The sequence below is a fragment of the Acomys russatus genome, chromosome 16 (assembly GCF_903995435.1).
Source record: "Acomys russatus chromosome 16, mAcoRus1.1, whole genome shotgun sequence".
Classification (NCBI taxonomy): Eukaryota; Metazoa; Chordata; class Mammalia; order Rodentia; family Muridae; genus Acomys; species Acomys russatus.
In genome coordinates, this window is record NC_067152.1 from 45,492,834 (window position 1) to 45,517,011 (window position 24,178).

Below are 24,178 nucleotides of genomic sequence, written 5' to 3' on the forward strand. Positions count from 1 at the left end.
CGTCACAGCTTTAACAAAGCCACACTCTGCCTTAGTACAGCCTGTGTTTGTGGATTAGAATTAACTGAGAGGCCAGGTGTAGTGGCACGTGCCTTTAATCCCAGCACTCAGGCAAAGGAAGGTGGATCGCTGTGAGTTCAAGGCCAGCCCGGTCTGGTCTACAAAGTGAATTCCAGGACAGCTAGGGTTACACAGTGAGACCCTGTCTCTGAGGGGGAAAAGAATTGACTGATGGCTGGGAAGCTACACACTGAGATAAAAGACAAGAGTCTATAGGGTCCCAGTGTGGATGCTACCTCTTTCCCTGAAGTTTGCTGTAGTTTTCTTCAAACCTTCTCTTAAGTGCTGTGACCCAGGGTGTTTAAGTGTATGCTTATTGCTTAGCTGTGGGTCAGGAAATGACATAGCAGGCCTCTTGTTGGAAGAAGTGTGCACACTGTGGACGCTTGGTGGTCACTTACCTTTGGTATTTGCTCATCTAAAGGTAGGCTCTCCTGGCACTGCCTGGGGCTGTGTGTAATCTGAAGGTCTGAGATTTCCTTAGAAGATAAGTCTTTGCTACTGAGCTGGCTAATTTGGGAATGGATGGCACACCATTCATTCAGATTCGCCTGTCTGACCTTTGCTCCCAGCTTCTTCAAGGTACGGTGTGCTTTGAAGCCAACGGCTAGCCACAGTGGCAGTTCTAGGGTAGGGCTCACTGCACCAGGAAGACCAGCCTGAGGCAAGAGGGTTTGTAAGTCCCGTGGTATTAGTCCTACTGCAGGCTGAGCTCAGTGTAGGCTGTCAGCAACCAGCCATTCTCTGCCAGAGCGCCAATAAAGAAGGCCTTGTCCTAACCCTAACCCTAACCCTTGTCCTGTTGTGGTCCGAGGGGCTCTGTGTGTGTTGTCACATGGAGAGAGAACACAGCAATTTCTGATATCTCCTGGCACTGTCCTATGAGTTCTCCTTGGCTGAGGTAGCCACTTTTTCTCTATAGTAAATGGTTACCTAAGGGGACAGCGTCCCGTGGCCCTGAGTGAGCCACTTGAGCAGTTTGGAGAGCCAGCCCCATATTTGAATTGTTGTCCGTAGAAGGCAATCAAGACACACTGGAGAAGAGGCTGCTTGGCTGCTGTCTCTCTGACACTCGGCGAGCAACCGTGAGAGCTCAGATGAAGAGCCTTGCTGGGCAGTGCTTTTGCAGTCTTAAAAGTGGCTTCTCTTTGAAGGGATGCCCCACCCTCACATAGCTCTGTGGGGGGAAGTCCAGGGAGAGTGGGCACCTGCTTTCCCATGATTTCCTATACCCCCCTGTCCTGTGTAAACAGCTGATGGCCGTGGGTCCAGTACCAGACACACCTCTCCAGGTAAGGAGAATCCTTTGCTCAGAGTAAGGCAAGCCAGTCTGTAGCACCCCATGCTGAGTCCCCTCTGGACCTTCTTTCTCCTTAGTAGTAGACTACTTAGTGGTCCCGTACATGGCCAGCACTGGGCTCTGTGGCAGCATTTCAAGCTTTGGAAATACACCTGACATGACTGTTGTCCGTTGTCTGTGCCCCACCCCCGCACACACACTTTTTTCTGCCCTATCATTAAGCCTCCTGAGTATAAGGAATGTTTTATTTCTAACCCAGACGGTATGAGTGGCAGGTAAGAGCTCACTGCGTGGCTGTGATGTAGCGGCTGCTTCTCTGCTCCTGAGTCTTTGTCTGAGTTGTTCTTCGTACTGACAGTACCATCAAGTGGGGACTATTATGGGAACTATTAATCTGCTCCACCTTATAAATAGCACATCACACTCTAGTCTCAACCAAATCACTGTGAACAGTTTCCTTCTGGGAGGAAGAAAGTTTCTAGTCAGTTATAATTAAACTTGCTACCTAGTGGGTAAAATTTAGCTTGCTGCAGAGCAGAAGGAAGCTTGGCCACACCTTAGGGCTTTGAACCACTCTGGTCTCCAATGGACACATGCTTGCCACAGGCATGGATGCTCTGCCTGTCATGATGCAGAGTTCTGCTCCTGGGCTAGCACCCAGCACAGCCCAACTTCACCTCCCTTTCCATAGTGGAAGTGTCCACCCCCTCCCCAAGCTCTGCCTTGAGTGTCTGCAGCCTTTGCACTGCCCGGCTCTCCACCCATGCATGCGTGTTGGCTTCTTTGCTGTCCTTTCCACTGGTTGCCACTCTTACTGGTAACAGGGCCTTTGTGGACCACTAGTCCCTGTGCGGGGCCTGTCTGGGGCCTCAGGACTGGTTGAGTGACTGCAAGGTAAGTAGACTGTGCACACAGGGTAGAGTGTTCCTCCTCAGGACCTCTGCAGCAGGGAACCCAGACACGGTTGGGCAGGAAGACTGCGAGCGGTGTGGATCCCTTGACAGCACAAGATGTCTTTGAGCCTAGTTGGCTCGTGCTGCGTGTGTGGAGCTGTGCAGCTGTGTGTTGCCAGCTGTGCTCAGTCCATACACACAAGGGCAACAGGGAAACTGTCGGCGTGTCTTCATGCAGAGGGTTGAGGGTGAGCCCCTGTGTGTCTTGTCTCCTTGAAGGGGACCTGTGGAAACTATGGGAATGTCAGGGACTCTAGGAGGCGCTCCCGGCCACAGCCCATTCTGTCTTTCCTTTCACATCTGTTCCCTTCCTGTTCTGGTAGCCATGGTGGCACTAATGCAGATGCCATCTTGTCTAGGATTCCAGGCCGGCTGAATGACCGGAGGACCCCCCTGGGTGAGCTGAACTGGATCTTCACGGCCATCACAGACACCATCGCCTGGAATGTGCTCCCTCGGGGTGAGACTCCATAATCAAACAGGATGAGTGGCTCCTCTGATAAGAGAGCGCACAGGGCCTGGAACTGGAAGAGGAGCACACCCCAAGGAGGGTGGGCATGTGGGTGCTGGGACGTAGGCTCAAATGCTTAATGGCAGATAACAAGCTCCATGTCAGCCTTGTTCTCACCTCAGCAGGCCAGGGCTCGGCTTCCTGAATAAATGTTGGCCCTGCCCTTGTCTTTGAAACTACAATTCCTGCTATAAAAACATGTGTGTTCTTTGTTTATAGATTGGTTGGGATTTGGATATTTGTTCATATATAGGCCGATACGTGCATTATGTGTATATACTGCCAGTGTGTCAGTCTCGACTTGTCTGTAATAATTTTTGATAGGAGAAAGTTTGTGTGATTGGCTCCCAATGCTGGGCACAAATCACTGAAGATTCCTTGTTATTTTTTTATCTGCCCTCAGATCTCTTCCAAAAGCTTTTCCGACAGGACCTGCTGGTGGCAAGTTTGTTTAGAAATTTTTTATTGGCGGAAAGAATCATGAGGTCGTACAACTGCACCCCAGTAAGCAGCCCACGACTCCCCCCAACATACATGCATGCCATGTGGTAAGTGTGTTCGTCTGACAGTTCTCATGTGCTTGAGTTCCTAGTGTGTGCTTCCCTGCTCTGACATCATGGGCAGCTGGGAACCATAAAAGTACTCTGATCTGGGGAGATGTGGCAGCAGCCTGGAGACAGGAGGGGGCTTCGGCAGAAACAGCCTTGGGCCTCACATTCCCCAGCTGATTGGAGCCATAAAACCGTTAGGTGGAACCTTGTTAAAAGAACCTGGTGATTGGAGACAGGCCTTAAGTTTTGGGGGTTAGTTTGTTCATCTTCCTAGCCAGCTTCCCATGTCCTGTCCCTTCTCTGTTTCCTGAGCATGTAACCAGCTGACTTAGGCTCCTGGTGCTGTGCCCACCGAGGTAGACCACAGCTCTTACTAACTGAGAGTCATTTGTACTGAGAAAGAAACTCACCCAAATTTATTAAGTGAATACAAGATTTCTCTCAAATCTAAAGCCACTATAATCTTTAATCACTGGTCATAATTTCCTCACTGTGGCCACAGCCTATGCCATAGTCATAACAGTAAAAATAATACAATGTGGGGCTGGAGAAAGGGGTCAGCCAACACCATGTGGTAGCCTGCAGCTGCCTGCAACTCCAGGTCCAAGAGATCCTAGAGCCTTCTCTAGCCTCTTCTAGCATTGCACATGTGTGGTATACATACATACATACATACGTACATACATACGTACATACATACGTACATACATACATACGTACGTACATACATACATACATACATACGTACATACATACGTACATACATACATACGTACATACGTACGTACATACATACGTACATACGTACATACATACGTACATACATACGTACATGCATACGTACATACATACATACATACGTGCATACATACATACATACGTACGTACGTACATACGTACATACATACATACGTACGTACATACGTACATACATACGTACGTACATACGTACATACATACATACGTACATACGTACATACGTACGTACATACATGCATACACACGTACATACGTACATACATGCGTACATACATACATACATACGTACATACGTACGTACATACATACATACGTACATACGTACGTACATGCATACGTACATACATACATGCATACGTACATACGTACATACGTACGTACATGCATACGTACATACATACATACATACGTACATACATACATACATACGTACGTACATACATACATACGTACATACATACATACGTACGTACATACATACATACATACGTACATACATACATACGTACATACATACATACGTACATACATACGTACGTACATGCATACGTACATACATACGTACGTACATACATACATACATGCATACATACATACGTACATACATACATACGTACATACGTACATACATACGTACGTACATACATGCATACATACATACATGCATACGTACATACATACATACGTACATACGTACATACATATGTACATACATACGTACGTACATACATACATACATGCATACATGCATACATACATACATACGTACATACGTACGTACATACGTACATACATACGTACGTACATACGTACGTACATACATACGTACATACATACGTACATACATACGTACGTACGTACGTACATACATACATACATACATACGTACATACATACGTACGTACATACGTACGTACATACATACGTACGTACATACATACATACATGCATACATACATACGTACGTACATACATACATACATACGTACATACATACATACATACGTACGTACATACATACGTACATACATACATACGTACGTACATACATACATACATGCATACATGCATGCATGCATACATACATACATACATACGTACGTACATTACATACATTACATACATACATACACACATACATGCATACGTACATGCATACGTACGTACATACATGCATACATACATGCGTACATACATGCGTACATGCACACATACGCACATACATACATGCATACATACATACGTACGTACATGCATACGTACGTACGTGCATACATACATGCGTACATACATGCACACACACATACATACATACGTACATACATACATACATACTTGATGTAGCTTTTTGTATTGTCAACTTTTCATTACTTTTTAAAAGATTCATGTATGTATTTTATGAATATGGACATTTTGTCTGTGTGTATGCCTACACTCCAGAAGATGATAGATCCCACGGGGCTATGGTTATAGCTAATTATAAGCTGCCATTTGAATACTAGGAATTGAACTCAGGACCTCTGGAAGAGTAACCAATGCTCTTAACCACTGAGCCATCTCTCCAGCTCCTAAGATTTATTTTACTTTTGTTTTGTTGAAACAAGGTTTCATTGTATAGCCTTGGCTGGCCAGAAACTAACCTTGTAGACCAGGCTGGCCTTGAACTTACAAAGGTCTGCCTCCTGAGTGCTGGGATTAAAAATGAGCAACACCAGCCAGGCGTGGTGGTGCATGCCTTGAATCCTAGCACTTGGGAGGCAGAGGTAGGTGGATCACTGTGAGTTCAAGGCCAGCCTGGTCTACAAAGTGAGTCTAAGGCAGCCAAGGCTACACAGAGAAACCCTATCTCAAAACGCGCGCGCGCGCGCGCACACACACACCCCAGCAGCGGCAGCAGCACCATGCCGGGGTTAACTTTCTATCACATAACAGAATAGCCGACGCAGTAAGCTTGCAGGGAAGCACACTCTGCTGAGGGTCATGGCTTCAGGTGTTTGTGTCCGTGGTCTTTTGGCTGCCTTGCCTTTGGATCTGTCTTGAGGTAACACTTCCTGGTGGGAACACATGATGGAGCAAATTATTCACTTGTAGCCAGCTGGAGAGAACAGAGGGAAGGGACAGGACGGGCATGGGGCCCAGGATCGCCTTCCAGGGCCTGCCCCGCTGCTCTGGCTTCTTTCCTCTAGGCACCACCTCCTAAATAGTGTCATGGGTCCTTTGTGGGACATTCCACGTCTAACTGGCAGGACTCTCCACACAAGTAGAAGTCGGTGGATCCCAAAATGAAATGACAAAAAGAAGTCTTTATTCACATTAGTAAGAGAGACCCTGAAGACCTTTGTACAATGTTGCAAAGTCGTGTATTTTAGTAGACACATACCAACTTTCACCTAGCACTAGAATCCGAGAGAAGCAGGAAGTTTGTAAACTCACTGCCTCTTAAATACTCAAAACTAAATATTCTTACCTGTTGGAGAGAAGCCAAAATGTGTAGTGTCCGGCACTCACATGGACTATAAACAGCAACACTTAAAACACACATTCTGCATCCTTTAAAGCGTGGAAATGGGCTGCTAGGAAGGAGCAGCCGTGCCAGAGTGCAGAGGGCGCACTCCGGAGGGAGGAGAGCGGAGGGAGGAGAGCGTGCACTCTGAGAAGCCCATGGCGTGAGAATGGCTGCCTGGGGCACAGATACAGTAACCGCCTGAGAGGACGCATCCTCAGAATGCCCCGCCTTCCTTACACCTCACAGAAGGGAGGGGGGCTGGGTGCTCGCCAGGCGAGGCAGGAGACTGCAGTCCAGACCCGATGTAAGTGCTAAGTGGGTGTGGAGACCCACCTGTGGTTCCCGTCTGAAAGTGGAGATGCCGGGCAATCCTCCAGAGACCTCTGAGTTTGATCGAGAGACATTGTTCCTGAGAATGATGTGGAAAAGTTCCCAGGAAGATCCCTGACACCATCTCAGAGCTCCACTTTCACACTGAATGAGAGTGAGCACACTTGCACGCACGCACGCACGCACACATGCACGCACGGGAAGGTGGACGGAAGCAACAAGAGGACGTGTGGGCCAGAATACTTGCAGCTCCCCACAGCACTTTTCTCAATGCTAGCCTCCACCCGCCCCAAGGAGGGAACTTTACAGGTAGAATGAGAGGCAAGGGTGGGCTTCTACCCTCTGTGTGCAGTCAGTGGAGAAGGGACCCTGGGAATCACCATGTCTGCATACAGCTGGGCAAGGAAGCCTTTGTCTTCCGGGGCCCTGCCTCAGCACGCTGGGCACTTCTGGGGCCCTGACTCAGCACACTGGACACTTCTGGTATCAGAACTTGTAGGTCCTCACACTGTAAACTGTGGCCCTTCCAGTGCCTGTCTTAGCAAGTTCCTGTAGAAGTTCCTGTAGATCAGAAGACGTGCCTCAGTTTCTCAGCTTCTACATATCTATTCTAGAAAGCATCTTTTCTTCTATCACAGTGATCATATCCAGTGCTGCTGCGTGGAAAGAACCCTGCAGCTCATGCCAAAGCAGTGCCCGCTCCTAGGCTGAGGAGGAGACCTCAGCTCAAGGGAACAGAGAGGGAGTCAAGTCGGTACCTCCTTCCCCCATCCCCCAGCGGGACAGTTCTGACGATGAAAGTTAAGATAGAGCTGTTGAGGAGAGACATAGGGTCCTCGATCCAGCGAGTATGTGGGTCCCACCAGTGAGAAGCCTGGAGCAGCCTTCTCAGAGAGTAGAGCAGGGCGTACCTTCAGTGGCCAGCGCCTCGTTGTATGCATTAGACCTTTTTCCTGATCCAGGCCCACACTGTGAGCATAGGCCATTGTTAGGACCATGAAGAAACCACTTAGGCATGCAGCCTCGCTGGAGAAAGTAAAGCGTGGAGATGCCACAGCAAACCAGGAAGTCAGAGACCTTGAACAAATGTGCTGAAACAAAGATTGGCACTGAAAGTGTTCTCTGTCAAAACCACACAGGGCTTGTAGGCTCTGCTGACGGGCACATTGTTGGTAAGAGGCTGTCTCTCCAGTCATCTCCACACAGAGCTGGGGAGTTAGCAAAGAGCTGAGTGGGGCTTCCTGGCCTACAGTTGCACAGTGTTAGCATGGCTTGCTTGCTGAAATCATCACTTAGCACTATATCCAAATTCTGGGGACAGGTCCTCCAGGCAGAGTCCTCCAGGCTCAAGTGCACATCTTCCTAGGAGGCCCTACATGACCCTCCTGCAGCTCCTCCCCCCTAGCAAGGACATGGAGGCTCCAGCCAGATGAGCGCATAGCCCCATCTCCCAGCTGACCCTGTTTTATTGGTCAGGCTGTGGTGGTGGGAAGGGCCGTTGGGGTTCCTGTTTGACTCTGAATTGTAAGGACTGTCTCGCAGGGTAAAGCATTCCCTCCCTGCGAGGGCTCCCAGCTGGAGGCTGTGCTGTGGGTACAGTGGGCAGGGCCAAAGGAAGCAGCAGCGGGGTCCTACAGAACAAGGGGCAGCACGTAGCTTAGCTTCCTGCTGAGGCCGCCAGACAGGAGTGTGTCAACCCAGACCCAGGGGACAGTGGCTTACACCTACTTTTCAGCCAGTTCAGCAGGTCCAAGAGGACAGGGACTCTGACTGACAAGGACTCAGAAGGCTGGCAGCGGCTATTTTAAAAAGTCCTCACCAGGCGCACATTGAGGGTCGCCCCGCCTAGTGGGGTGAGGGGAGTCGGCCTCGCTGTCTGTCTCTCATGTTGTTATATAAAATATGCTAAATAACACATTAAATGACACCGCATGTGTCCACAGTACAACTGCTCTCCATGCCACAGTCTGTCATACACAGAAAAAGGCTGAAGAGAGTCACAGCAGGCTCCAGACAGGACAGCAGTGACACTCACCTCTTAAAAACTGTTGGCGATTCCTTTGAAATTAAAGGCCTCTTTGGAGATTTCCTATTCCTTTGAAACAGTAAGTGCTGTTTTGTTTTGTTTTTTTAATTGAATCCTTATAGTTAAGGCATTATTTGTCATAAATAAGACTTAGAAGCAAACGTAAGAAATAACGGGGCATTTCTTTGCATGATTAAAAAAAAGTATAACTAGCAAGTCCCCTAAGGTTTAGTACCTAGACGTGATCTCATGTGATATTTTTCACATGATGTAGAAAGGGCTCATTAAAAACCCACGTTGGCTATTAATTCACATCTGTTACACAGAGTTCTATGCGCAGTACTGCACAGCCAGGGAAACACCCAACCCCAAGCAGTTGCACTGTAAGAGTCATTGATCCACTGCGATGGGCTGCATGTGCCTTGCAAGAGTGTAAGCAGCCAGCACCAAGCAAGGTGAGCAAGCACCGGAACAACCAGGGCCCAGGGCTGTGCCGAGCCCTGCCTTCCTGGTGCTTCACAGCTGCAAAAAAGCCTAGCCCTTCACCCAGCAAAGTGACAGCAACAGGGAGGCCCATCCAGAGACAAGCTGTGGGCCAGGGTCTGACAGCTCCATGAGCTGCTGCAGGCTGGCCATCTGCTCCTCTCTCATTCTCTCTCAGCCCGTACTTGGCTAGGCCTTCAGATCCTATTGCGCTTCCATTTCCTGTCCTGTAGGCTCCAGGCTAAGGTGCTCAGGACTAATGCTACTGTCTGCTGAGACATCAGCCTCTGTTTGGTGTTGCTTAAGGAATTGCAGAGATCCAAACCATGGGAGGTGGGGGCCTACTGCAGAGTCAGTGTATGGTGACTCCGGTCTTTTTTTTTTTTTTTTTTTTAAGATTTGTTTATCTATTATGTATACAGTGCACATCAGATCTCGTTATAGATGGCTGTGAGCCACCATGTGGTTGCTGGGAATTGAACTCAGGACCTCTGGAAGAGCAGTCGGTGCTCTTAACCACTGAGCCATCTCTCCATCCCCATAACCCCGGTCTTACATGGTATTTGCCTGTTGTCTTTTGAGTGTTGGGGATCAAACCCAGGATGGAGTGTTGGGCAGTGTCCTGTGCGTTCAGTTGGCTCCCCAAAAGATGAGTTAAGGAGGACTCATCTGAGCTTCTGGATCAGAGGGAACTGAGGAGTCGGTGCCCCACAGAAAGCGTGCCTACCTCACGCCAGGTCTGCAGGCGGCTAGGCAAGGAGCCAGGGCAGCAGCTATGGGGACTGAGAGATGTCCTGGGCAGACGTGATGTGTTAACAGGACTTGGTGACTGGGTATATTGTAGCTCCTGGCATCTTAGGGGAAGTCAGTGGACAGCTGGAAGCTGAGTAGGGTCAGGAAGGGAGAAAATGGCTGCTGCTGATTGAGCACCTGTAACTCTCTTCCCTGAAGGCTAGCAAACATGGTCTCACTGATCCTCCTCTACTTTCGTCCCATGCACATCATTTCCTTAACTTTGCATCTAAGAAGATGAGGGTCTAAAAGGTGAGACTTGTCCAAAGACACCCAGTACCTGGGGCTGAGAGACAGTGTAATTCTAGCCAGGCCTCAGCCTCCCCAGGGCCTGCATTGCTCAGTTCTGTGGGAGGTGGGATGGCTGCCAGGGAAGAGGCGCTCATACAGTAGACAGCAGCTTCATGAGAAGTGATCTGTGTGGGCTGTTGAGAGAGTGATGCCAGGAGCTGCACGTCACCTAGGTGGGGCTCTGGGCTCTGTCCATCGTGACTCCTCATTTGGAGGTAGGGAAGATGAAGCGTGGCTCCTCAGGGAGTGGGCGCACTGCCAGCATTGTCTAAGCAGGACTGAGTGTCTCAGCACCCCCTTGTATGCCCAGTTCACTCAGTGCTTCCTACATGTGGGTGCTGGGTACAGATGCTGTTTGGCTGATCCGAGTGTGAGCTGGACCCCGTGGCAGCAAATCTGCCATGGAACTCAGAAGAGGAGAGGGAACAAGAGGGCAGCTGGCCGGTTGACAGTCTGGAAAGGAGCATGCGTGGAATACACCTGTCCAACAGAACAGCTGCACAGCCAGGACGACTGTGGACTGTAGACATGGCGAGAGCAGCAGCCCACAGCATCAAATTCACCCACCACAAAAGTCAACCAGACCATTCAATTTTTGTTAAATAGCAAAATTTTCCTTTTTTTTTTTTTTTTTTTTTTTTCTTTTAAGATTTATTTATTGTATGTGACTGCTTTATACCTGGAGGCCAGAAGAGGGCACCAAACCTCATCATAGATGGTTGTGAGCCACCATGTGGTTGCTGGGAGTTGAACTCAGGTCCTGTGGAAGAGCAGGTAGTGCTCTTAACCTCTGAGCCATCTCCTCAGCCCTTTTTTTCCCCCCGCTTTGAGACAAAGTTTGTCTGCAGCCCTGGCTATCCTGGACTTGCTTTGTAAATCAGGCTGGCCTCGAACTCACAGCGATCCGCCTGCCTCTGCCTCCCAAGTGCTGGGATTAAAGGCGTGCACTACCACACCCAGCTAGTACAGTATTTTTAAAAACACTCTGAGAGCCTAACTAACCATATCCATAAACTACCTGCAGCTCCCAGTCAGCTGTCAAGAGCCAGGCTTCAGGTGCCCCCGACCTCAGCACAGCAGTGAGAAGGTGTCATCAGTGGCTCTGGCCAGCCCCTTCCTGCCTGAGCCAATGCAATCTGGACAGTGTCTAAAAGTCCTTTCCGATTTTAAAATCTTTTGCCTGACATCGTGGCTTTTTCTCTATGCCGAGAAGTGCCACATCAGCATGTTTGAAGGTCTCATCACAGAAGCCAGGAGGCTGCTTTCTGGGAGAGAGCTGTGCCTCTGACACCTGTTCTCTGGGGAGGTTTGCAGTAATTGCAGGGCCAGAATGAGTGGGGTTGGAGAGTAAACACTAGTCAGTCTCATTCTGGGCTGGAAATTACATGGTGAAGCCACTTTGACCCATGGCCAGTGTTGACATTTGCTTCAGAGTCTGGGAAAGACTGCATGGAGCGGGCGACAGACCTTTTACTGACAGGGCCAGCACAGCAGAGATGCATTTCCACAGTGCATCCTGGATTTCCTGAGGGGTGGGCCTGACCTCAGCAGAGCTCTGTCTCTCTAGGCTCTGCTTGGCTCCAGTGCCCCCAGCCTGGCTCTCTAAGAGGTCTTCTAGCCACTAAGACACTTGAGAATCTAAGTTGCCAAGTAACCGCAACCTTCAGAGGAGCTAGTTGAATGGCTAGCCATCCTCTCCCCAGGCCTTTCATCTAAGTGCTGGTCTAACACTTAGTGCTTTCTCACAGCTTGTAAGCCGTGATCCCCTTGCCTGCTGCCACCGTTTCCCAGTGTGGCCAGACATCCTTCAGTTTGAGATGCTACTTGACAAAACTGTTTCCTGGATGTCAAGGCTCCATGTACTTAGAACAAACCCCATCTCAGAAAGGCTCTCCACTTGCATTGCGTGTCAGTGGCTCACCTCATGCATTTCTGGCCTGGCGGGCTATGTGGCCATTGCCTCCTTCTTGGGCCTTGGACATCTTACTTGTATTTCCCAGAGACGCCTCTGCACTGCCTCTCCACCAGCCCATATGCGCTGGGATGTCTCTGAGAAGCACTGCTCCTTGAGGCATCTGGTGTGAGTCTGTTGTCCCAGCATCTCCTGCACGCTGTGCTGGACTGTCCGCATTTCAGCAGAGCTCTCACCAGCCAGTCACCCTGGGATCTGAACTGAGAGAGCCTTCTGGGAGACCAGGAAACGCTATGGTGGCACGACACAGTTGGAGTGGGGTGTATGAGAGCATCACCCAACGCGCACTGTAGATTAACATGTGAGCTTCCTTCCCCAAGGGGCAGGCTTCCCTGCTCAGCTTTGTTTGCTTAGACTAAACTGAATGAGAAGCCAGGCCAGACCACCATGGTCCCAGATAGGGCAGGAAGAAGGAAGCCATTCAGCCTCATGGTGACCTTTGTTTCTGTGGACTCATTCACAGGATAGCTGTGCTCGGGGAAGAGAAAGCACTGGTCCCTGCCAGAAGCACTGTTACCCTGCAGACCTAGGGTGTGCAGCAGGGCCACCTTCCAGAGACCCTGTTGGTCAGAGGAACCTTCTACCATCTAACTCACCTTCTTCTGGAATGCGTTGGCATCCACGCTCCCAGGGCCCATCAGCTTCCCCTGTTGGCCTTGGTCCTGTAGTTGTGTGCCACAGAGCAGGCTGGATGGCTCCCAACCCTTCCTCTCCTGTAGACCCACCGTCCTACGCCTCTCCCCAGCTGCCTGGTCATGTCCCAGGGTGTACGAAGGCCCCGTGGGACAGCATCCTCACTGCCTCTGCCTCCTTGTGACAACTGCCCTTTTTTGAGGCTGGGCATGAAGTCCTATGGTCACCCAAATCCTGCCCCTTGAAAGAGGGTGAGAAAAAGAGGTGGGGCATGGCCCTCACAACCATCTATGATGATGCCTGGTGCCCTCTTCTGGCCTGCAGGTGAACGTGCAGGCTGAACATTGTATACATAATAAATAATTTTTTTTAAATGTTCAAATTATTTTTAAAAAAAAAAAAAAAAAAAAGCCGGGTATGGTGGTACACGCCTATAATCCCAGCACTCAGGAGGCAGAGGCAGATGGATCGCTGTGAGTTCGAGGCCAGCCTGGTCTACAAAGCGGGTCCAGGACAGCCAAGGCTACACAGAGAAACCCTGTCTCAAAAAACCAAATAAATAAATAAAAAAGAAAAAGAAAAGAAAAGAAAAAGAAGTATGGAGCCACACCTACCTCTAAAACTCTGCAGCTCCACCTGAGGGCCAAGCCACTGCAGGTTGAGCTTCTCCCAGGCCTTGGCTAGGCATCAGCATGGAAGGATGACTTTGGGGGGGAGGTGGCGGAGGTCTCGGTTCTGCCATCTGTTGCCCCAGTGATAAAACTCTTCCCATAGTGCTCAGGGCCTGTGCTCCTCATGAATAGATGGCGGCACATACATCCCTGGGGGCTCACAGGGAAGGAGGCAGGAATGAGCCTCTGGAATAAATAATTTAAAATCTGGTTATTATATCCTTGGGTGGTGATGGAGAGGCTGCGTCTCTAGTGGGGGGAGGGGGACAAAGCCTAACAAAAACCAAGGCTAAACCATAAGCAATGTGCATTTCCACTCTGCCTCTGAAAGCATAAGCAGTGCATGTTGACACTCTGCCTCAGAGGCAAGGGTGGGGGCAAGGGGGTGATGAAATACTCAGAGCCTGTTTCCTGTTTAATTTTTGATACAAAACCATCAGGGAGTCGTTCTCCTTCACTCTCAATTTCAGGGGTCCTGAAACCTTGCATTTCTCTGCGGTAATAACCTGTGCTTTTTGCTTTGATTGATCCGTGCAGATGGAGCCCACGCTAGCTCGGAAGGCTTTCCTCCAGCCCACTGCCTGGGCGCTTGCCATCCTAGGCCAGTTTCCTGAAAACCCAGGCTCTTCCTGGTGGTGACTCAGCAAGCAGCTTAGAAAGCTCCCCACTCCTTGTCGTGTAGGGGAAGCCTAATTCAGATCAGCTGCACTCATCCTCTCCCCTCCAGCCTGCCCCCATCACCTCAGCCCTGCTTATCTCTGTCAGAGTCTACAGAACCTCCCTGAGGGAGCCAGTGCAGACACCCCTTACTCTTCCCAACCTCTGCTCCTCCCTAGGTGACACAGAGAGAGCTGGTGTGCCCAGGTGACCCAGGGAGAGCTAGTGTGCCCTGGTGACACAGAGAGAACTGGTGTGCCCTGGTGACACAGAGAACTGGTGTGCCCAGGTAACACAGGGAGAGCTAGGGTGCCCTGGTGACACAGAGAGAACTGGTGTGCCCAGGTAACACAGGGAGAGCTAGGGTGCCCTGGTGACACAGAGAGAACTGGTGTGCCCAGGTGACACAGGGAGAGATAGATGGTGTGCCCTGGTGACACAGGGAGAGCTGGTGTGCCCTGTGACACAGGGAGAGATAGATGGTGTGCCCTGGTAACACAGGGAGAGCTGGTGTGCCCTGTGACACAGGGAGAGATAGATGGTGTGCCCTGGTAACACAGGGAGAGATGGTATGCCCAGGTGACACAGAGCTGGTATGCCCGGCTGACACAGGGAGAGATGTTGTGCCCTGGTGACATGTGGAAAGATGGTGTGCTTGGGCACTACAGAGAGAACTGGTGTGCAGCACAGCTGCTGTCATGGGATTTTATAGACTGCTTTTTCACTTGTCCATAGCTGAGAATCCCAAATTAAGACTTTATAAATTTGGCTGAATTGTAGCTGAGGAGATGCAGGCAGCTTTAATCAACTGATGTTTGTGCTCATCAGAGGGCAGATGTTGTGCTAAGGGTGAGATTGTTACATAACCTTAGAGTTTAATGGGAAATGCCCAGAGAGGGTGCTGAGGTTGCGCAGCATGCTCTGCACTTGTGAGAGTGCCTCTCCTGGTCCCATCTCAGCCCAGTGAGCTGGTAACAGGTCTGAGGGACTGGAGCTGTCTTAGAGCTTGTCTGCCAGTGGCCTTGGATGTTCTTAACAGGTTTTCTTCTCTTTGGTGTCTTGAACAGGCCTTTTCTTCTCTCTATCCCCCACAGCTACTCTGCACTGTGCCTTCGCCTTAAGCCACACCCCCTTTGTTGGCTTTCATCAGTCTCCATCAAGCCTTTCACACAAGTGAAAAAACCTGGAGCCAATTTCCTGTCAAAGGAACTGTGTGGTAGCCTCAGTTCTCCCAGAGGTGGAGGCAGCCATGCCAAACAGGGTCAAATGTGCCTGGGATTGTGATGGCACGGCAGCATGGCTGCTGAGCCTCAGCACATGGATGTTTGCGTCTTACCTCTCTGCACCCTGACTGGGCTCCAGCTAGTGCTGTCAGCTGGCTGCAGACACGCAGTCTTCTTCCTACCTCGCCTCCCCCTTAACTTCTTCCCTTCTAACTCCTGAAATTGAAAGTTTTCATTTGATTAAATTCAAGCCATCTTTATAGAGTTTAATTGCAATAATTGACTTTGCTTCTATCTCAACAAAGAGTAGATGTCTCCCCTGATGCTGTCAAGCACCCATTCGCCTGCGGTGGGGGGTTTATTGAGCATCTGGGAGCTATTTACTGCCCAAAGTTGGAGCCACTTTTGATTATCTCCTGATTGCCTCTTAATTCTGTCAGCAGGGAAGGGCTGCCTGGGAATGAGGGTTGTGGGCGGGGAGAGGCGGGAGGGGAGGATAGTGTGCGCGGGAGGGAGGGTTGTGGGCAGGGGGTCAGTGTGCACGGGAGGGAGGGTCGTGGGCAGGGGGGACAGTGTGCGTGGGAGGGAGGGTTGTGGGCAGGGGGTCAGTGTGCGTGGGAGTGAGGGTTGTGGGCAGGGGGGGCAGTGTGCATGGGAGTGAGGGTCGTGGGCAGGGGGGACAGTGTGCGTGGGAGTGAGGGTTGTGGGCAGGGGGGGCAGTGTGCATGGGAGTGAGGGTTGTGGGCAGGGGGGGCAGTGTGCATGGGAGTGAGGGTTGTGGGCAGGGGGGGCAGTGTGCATCAGAGAGAGGGTTGTGGGCAGGGAGGGACAGTGTGTGTGGGAGTGAGGGTTGTGGGCAGGGGGGACAGTGTGCATGGGAGTGAGGGTTGTGGGGGGGGGGCAGGGTGTACAGAAGGGGCTCCATTAGGGGATGGGACACAAAAGGAGGAACTTAGTTTCATCTTAAATCTGTCCTTTTGAATTTTAAATGTTTCCATTCTTGTCTTGATACTTTATTAAGACATAGAGAAAATGTGCCCCCTTGCCTCCCAGCATGCAGTCTCATTAGTCTAAGTAGAAATAACAGATCTCTTTGAGTCTCCCCGGAACTTACCAGGGAGAAGAGACTGCTGTTGCAGAATGAGAGAAGTCAGCGCATGTGGCTGCACAGAGCTTCCGCCTGCAGTTCCTGTCAAGGGCTGTGCCTCTCTGACTGTCTATAATTCAGCCGAGGCCTTTTTCTTATCTCAAGGTCCCATGGGGATGGAGTTTTACTTCACAAATAGTAAAGCTTGCTCCCGAAGAGACAGGGCCCATGAAGACTTATAACCCCAGTCTGCGGAGCGGCCATGTTAAAGACCTGCATAGGCACCCACAAGTGCCTGGCACTCGGAGTCAGGGCCACCAGGCCTGTCCCCTTCTGATGGTGCAGTACAGCAGGAGCCCTGAGTGCTGATGATGTCAGCAAAGGCGGGCAGAATGGGGTGAGGGTGGGGCCTGTTGTTGCGGCACTCTTGTAGCCACAGAGGCCCAGGAGGAGGAACAGAAGGGGCCAGGGTTTGAGGGGTGCCTAGTAAACTGTGGCTGAGCTTCGGACTTCAGAAACTGGCTGCAAAGTATTGGTGTATTTCAGACATGGCTACTGGTCCAGTGATGGAACTAGGCTCAGGAGTCACCAAGGAAGGTGAGAGTCTGCTTTAAATGGCACTTGAGGGTGTCACTGAGGGAGAGTGAAGACCGCCATGCTTCAGCGCACACACAGGAAGACAAACTGAGGGAGACACACGCCATCCCTGGGGAAGCAGCCACCTGAGGTGCTAGAAGTGAGGACCAGGGAGAGCTGCTTCTTGTCCGAAAGGATGGTTAGAAGAGACAGCATTTTCTGTGCCACACCCATTAAGGGGTTAGGACTGGAAAGCCATGTTCCTGAGTTGCTTGTATAGCCACTCCGTGCTGTTTGCACAGTGTAGGCAGTGGTGCTGTTGCAGGAACTGTGGCAGGGATGAGTGAGTAAGGGCTCCTGGGGCCCAATGTGGACACACTGCTTCGGCCTCCAGCCACTGGTCCACTCTATTTTCCACATGGCTAGTTGTTGCAGATAGATGGAAAACGCCAAACTGTGGACCAAAATAAATCCTTCTTTCCCAAAAAACGCTTCTGTCAGGTGTTTGGTCATAGGGAAAATAAAAGTATCAGTACCTCGGTAAAGAGGGACGAACAGCAAGTTAGGCCTCGCGAGGCCCATAGGCCCCGGCGTTCCCTGAAGCTCTGTGTAAGCTGGAGGAGGCCTCTCCACCAGCGAGAGGGTCTGCCTACACATCAGGCGCACCAGGCGGGCCAGCGAGAGGGTCTGCCTACATATCAGGCGGGCCAGCGAGAGGGTCTGCCTACATATCAGGCGGGCCAGTGAGAGGGTCTGCCTACATATCAGGCGGGCCAGTGAGAGGGTCTGCCTACATATCAGGCGGGCCAGCGAGAGGGTCTGCCTACATATCAGGTGGGCCAGCTCTGGAGCAGCTTTGTGATGCTTTCAGGGAACCAGAGTGGGTCTGGATTCCTGAAGCTGTGCACAGAGGAACTGGAGGACCTGGTCAGTCTGAACTGGGGGCTGTGGTACCTGCCTGTGTGAGCAAGGGTACCCCTTCTCTGAGCACCTCAGAAAGACAGATGTGTGGTAACCACGTAACTCAGGGGAGAGCAATAGCACCAGATGGTGAGTGTTCACAGGTGTTTACTTGGCTCCACATCCATGGGGAAGCTGTGCTGTCGGTCTTTCCTCTAAGTCTGAAAATGATTCAAAGTTTAAAACTATAAGAAATCAATAAAATTATATTCAGTTACATGCCCAGGCTTTTGAACTCTCTGCCTGTGTAGCCCACAGTGCTGCTGTCCTCTTCTCGGCCCTTCAGCAGAAGCCTGAGGGGAGGGGCACCTGGCAGAGAGCCTTACGTAAGTGCAGCCAGCCTGCTCCCAGACACGGAGTCCCTGTGTCCCCCCATTATGTAAGAGGAAGTGCTTATGAAGCTGCATAAATCATCCTGCGCTCTGAGCTTCAGAGCTCCAGAAGAGTAGTCCGGAGACGGGCTGGAAGCTGGAGCAGGGAGTGGGCGTCCACCTGCCGGGGCTGCAGGCAGCGCTGTCTGCCGAGCACCAGATGTGTTGTCAAGGGCACGCCAGCTCAGTCAGCGTGCTGAGTAGTGCCTCGCGCCATGAGAGACTGAGATGGGCAAGCCTACCTGCCACAGGGACACCCACACAGCTCTAGCCTCCTGGGCCAAGGCCAGGTCCCAGCCATGCAGACAACAGGATGCTGGGGCCTAGCCGTCTAACACGCAGGGTGGAGCACACTGACATGCCCTGGCTTTCTGGGTAGCAGGTCCACAGCCAGGCCGACCACCCAGTCAGCCACCACAGGAACCCCAGCCACTTGAAGCAGCAGGTTGTGTGTTAGGGAGGGTCATGACAGAGTCAGGAGCCACCGTAGGCAGGTAGAGTACATCACAGCAGCCACCCACATCACGTCCCTCTAGACTTCCTGGGTGCCAGCTTCTCAGCTCTGGAGACCTCTGAGCCAGCCACTTGTCCTGAAGGCTGCTGTCCCCTGGCCCTGTGGTCAGCCTGTGAAGGCCTCACTCCAGGGCTGCTTCCCTAACCTTGCGGTGCCTTCTGCTCTCTCCCCAGGCAGGCCTGGGACCTTGCTGTGGACATTTGCCTCTCTCAGCTGCCAACCATCATTGAGGAGGGCACTGCCTTCAGGGTGAGTCCCCCCTTCAGAGAGCCCCTCCCCGGACATCCTGTGCGTCTTGATGGAATACCTAGAATTCTGGGTGTCAGGGATTTAGTTCACCTATATGGAAAAAAGATGCAGCTAACAGATCAGGCCAGCCAGAGAGACTCATTAGGTTTTGAAATGGTTGACTTTTAAAGGCTTTCTTGGCCCTGATGTGTCTGTCTGTCACTGTCATAAATCAGCTTTCTTTATTCAGCCTCCCCCCTCTCCCAGTTAGCTTATGGGTCTTCTGGTGCTTGGAGGTACGTCTCAGCCCAGACATTGCAAGTAGAAGCTGAGCAGCTGTATTGGCTGTACCTGGTTTGCCTGTGGCATGTACAAGTGGGAGGCACTGTCCAGCACCTTCCTTGCAGCCTCTGAGAACCCCCTTGCTTTTTTCTTTTGTGAAACATTACACCCACCAGGTCTGACTAAATCCCTGTCCTCAACCTCAGGAACACAGTTCACAGCACCAGTTAGAAATGGGGAACACAGAAGTAGGCCCAACACATTCATGAAGCTGAGATGACATAAGGCCTGTGAGGGTGAGAGATAGGCTGCCAACAACATAGGGTCCACCTCACACTACTCAAGAGGCCATTGGACTTCAAGACCAAGAGCCAGGCAGTGTGCGTTCTGTGGATCAGTGAAACAACCACCCTGAGCTTTGCTTTACTCATTTTGCTGCTGATGCTGCTGCTGCTGCTGCTGATGCTGCTGCTGCTGCTTGAGACAGGCTCTTTCTACATAGCCCTGGCTGTCCTGGAACTCACTATGTAGACCAGGCTGGCCTTGCACTTACAGAGGCATGCCTGCCTCTGCCTTCTGAGTGCTGGGTTACAAGGTGTGCACTAACCCAGCCAGCCTGGATTTGGGGAAACGTAGACTTCAAGGGTTGTGTGATGCCTGAATGAGTTAATACCCTAAGTTGCTAAGGACAGAATCTACACTTACGATAGGCCCTCATATAGGTCACTGCCCAGGGAAAACTGCCCACTGACAAGTGAGCCAGGAGCAGAGAGCCTGTAGCCTGGAGGGACTCTGTCCCCAACTTGGACGTGTTCTTCAGCATGTCAGCATCCTGCTGCAGAGTCACACTAGCACAGGGCACTCTAGCTGTGTAGGCTATGCTGGCTCCCTAGATGTGCCCTGAGGGTGAGACATCAGGGTCTCTTGATCTCCTTTGTCAATATTGCTCTGCTCTTCGTTGCATGTTTGGGGAGAGGGCGATAACATTTTATTATAGAAACTTTCAAGCCTCCAGCAAAGTTGGAAGGACTCTAGAGCCAGCAGCCATACTGCCATGACTGAGTTCTAGTGTTAGTTTTCATGCAGCGTCCTCCTGTGCCTGCAGCGTGTGTGTGTGTGTGTGTGTGTGTGTGTGTGTGTGTGTGTGTGTGTGTGTGTGTGTGTGTGTGTTGCCGTGCCTGAATGCTCTATAGCGTGTGCTCTCTGTGTCTGGCTACTTCCACAAACAGTACTTAACTTTTCTGGCGTGGGAGTTGGGGGTTAGAGACAGAGTTTCTCTGTGTAGCCTTGGCTCTCCTGGACTCACTTTGTAGATCAGGCTGGCCTCAAACTCACAAGATCTGCCTGCCTTTGCCTCCCTCAGTGCTGGGATTATAGGCGTGTGCCACTGTATCTGGCTAATAGTATTCTTTTGATATGCCCATAAGCCCTTTGCATAGAAAGAGTGATAGTGTCAGCAGCCTCCAGAATGGTCAATTTGTGGTCCTCACAGTTAGTGCTCGCTGGCCCAGGGACTGCGCAGCCTGAGGCAGAGGGAAGCCAGTCATCCTATTGTACATGGCACTAAGATATTTACCTTCAGCCAGGCTCAGTGGCGCAGTCAGGGAGGCAGAGGCAGGCAGATCACTGTGAGCTGAGCCACACAGAGAAACGCTGTCTATGGCTCAGAGGCTAAGAGCATTGGCTGCTCTTCCAAAGGTCATGAGTTCAATTCCCAGCAACCATATGGTGGCTCACAACCATCTACAAAGAGATCTGGTGTCATCTTCTGATGTGCACATGCAGGCAGAACACTGTATACATAATAAATAAATCTTTTATTTTAAAAAAAGATATTTACCGTCATTTCTGGGCTTCAGGGGAAGTACTCTCCCCACACTGACCCCTAAGTTTTGAGCTCACTACAGACAATCCCACTGACACGGTCCCTGGGTGATGCTGACTCCTGTGTGTGCTTGGGGAGCACAGTACTGGCTGTTTGCTGGGGTGCTGGTAAGACAGCACCAAACTGCATGGGTGTTTAGTAGATGCTACTGGATAGCTGTCCACACCGTCTTTGGTTCATACCTCCTACTGTGCAGGGTCTGGCTCCATGAACTGAGTGATAGCATGTGCCCCCGCCGGCAGGCTAGCAGAACGTGGGTTCCTGTCTTCTGGGAGGTCTATCTTCATATGTCTTTGTGCTGAGCTAATGTGGCTCTGTCAGCGTCCTCTGTCTCACTGTGAATATCTCTTACTCTGCAGGCTGCATTTTCATATTTTTACCTTTTTTTTTTTTTTCTTGTTCAGCAGACATCTTTTGTTGAACAAATTCCTATTTAGTAAAAATTTTTAATGACTAGGGCCTTGGTTGCCTTGTCCAAAGCCATCCCGACTTACCTGAGGCAAGACCCCCAAATACCTCTGTCTTCCCCTCCAGATTTGTGCGTAGCTCGTGTTTCGCAGCTTAGCCACCCATCCATAGTCCCTGCATGGGAGGTGTGCCGGGAGCAGAAGTGTTTGCTGCCCATGTGACATCTGCTCTGAGTGTCATCTCATTGGACCTGGTGACCATCTGCGTGAGCTGCTTCTAGCTTCTCTTCTCTGTTCCATTGGCACTTTGTCCACACCAGGGACACAGTTTTGATTCTAAACTGTTCTAAAGAATGAATATTCCAAATGTTGGATTTAACCAATAAAGACTCAGGAGCCAGTTGCTGAGAGGAAAACCTGCTATCTCAAGAGAGGCAGAGAAAGCACCCAGCTGACTTCCCTCCTCAGCTCACATCTCAGAGGGAAAAAAACAAAAAGCTCACTAGCTCAGCTGACAGCCCAGGAAGAAAAGCCAAAAGACTAAAAGCCAAAGAGCTTGCTAGGTCAAAGCTCAAAAGCCCTCTCTTCTTGTACATGCTTTCTTAAATACCCTTCTCTCAAATACCCAGCTACTTAATCCTGTCAGCTGGTTTCTTGCTCCGCCTCTTGACCTAGGGTTAATTTTATCAAATCCTATGTACAGAAAGCTCTTGGATTAAAGGTGTGTGTAAGGGCTGAGCCACAGTATAATTGCCTGTTTACAGTAAACAGAAAGCTCCTGGATTAAAGATGTGTGCTAGGGCTGAGCCACACCAAACAAAAAACAGGGTTTTACAGTTCACAATCTCAGGCTCACAATGGGATCAAACACCCTGCAACACTAAACATTTACACGTGTTGCTGAAGCTGCTAGTCTGTCCGCCAGCTTCATCCTTTTCCAAATTTGCATCAGTTACTTTTGACCCTTTGTGCTTCTGTGTGACTATTATGGTCACTTGTTCATTTATTTATTTATTTATTTATTTAAGGTTTATTTATTATGTACAGAGTGTTCTGCCTGCATGTATGCCTGAACACCAGAAGAGGGCACCAGATCTCATCATAGGTGGTTGCTGGGAATTGAACTCAGGACATCTAGAAGAACAGCAAGTGCTCTTAACCTCTTAGCCATCTAGAACCTTCTACCTATTACTGAGTTTGTGGAGAATCCTACATTCAGCTGGGGAGTGCTGATATCTGTAATACTGAAACTTCTAATTGTCGAATCAACACAGCTAAATTATGGTTTTTATTTGTATATGTGTTGATCTGTATGTCCACTTGACTGAATTCATATCCTTATATGATGGTTGGCCTACAGCTTACTGGAGTCATCTCAAAACCTTGTTCCCCTCAGAACAAAGCAATCGAGGAAGCCTGGAACTTCTCATGGCCATCTAAGCATTGGTTGCCTTGCAGCATGCTTTGCCCTGCCCTCCCTGCAGCGCCAGCCTTCCCACAGTGCCCTCACCCCATTCTCAGTCCCTTGCCCGCTCCTTTTCCATCAGCTTCCGTATTTCACTGCCCTCCCAACTCTAATTGCCCATCTTGGTCTCCTTTCCCTCCATGCACAACGCATGCCTCTTTTCCCCTGGGCAGCTGCCTCCTTCCACAGTGAGTCTGCACTGGAGCCCCCTCTGTCCTTCTCCTCTCTAGCCATGCTTTGCTGTATCCAAGACAGATGTGAGTGTTTGGGATGGCCTCTGTGTCCCTGAAGTGACCACAGCTGGGTCATAACCTGAGTCCTGCTTGATTCAAGTCACACTCAGCATTGCTGAGGACATCACTGGTCTGCCTTACAAAGCCCAGATAATCCTGCTTTCTCTCCAAGACTATTCCCTTCACAGTTTTTTGGGACATTCTACCTGTCTCTTTGGCCTCTAGAGGCCCAACTCAGTCCTAGGTCCTTTCTCCAGAGCTTCCAAAAATAACCAGGCCAAATGTAGTGGTGCACACCTGTAATCTCAGCTCTCAGGACGCTGAAGAGGGAAGATGGTGAGCTCCAGAGGGACCCTGTCTCTCCAAATAATAATAGCAGTAATAGGAAAGAAATGCTGGCTCTGTGCTAAGATGGCCTAGCGTTCTTGCAAATAGGTCTGCTGCTCTCGCAC

General features: G+C 50.4%; 1 protein-coding gene across 1 annotated transcript in view; it reads left to right on the forward strand.

Moving 5' to 3' along the window:
* Positions 1-24,178, forward strand: part of Rptor (regulatory associated protein of MTOR complex 1) — a 298,025-nt gene that overhangs the window by 186,693 nt on the left and 87,154 nt on the right. The window contains exons 8-10 of the mRNA XM_051159180.1: positions 2,673-2,773; positions 3,228-3,372; positions 19,400-19,475. Of these exons, the coding sequence (XP_051015137.1) occupies positions 2,673-2,773; positions 3,228-3,372; positions 19,400-19,475 (322 nt within the window). The remainder of the gene's footprint in view (positions 1-2,672; positions 2,774-3,227; positions 3,373-19,399; positions 19,476-24,178) is intronic.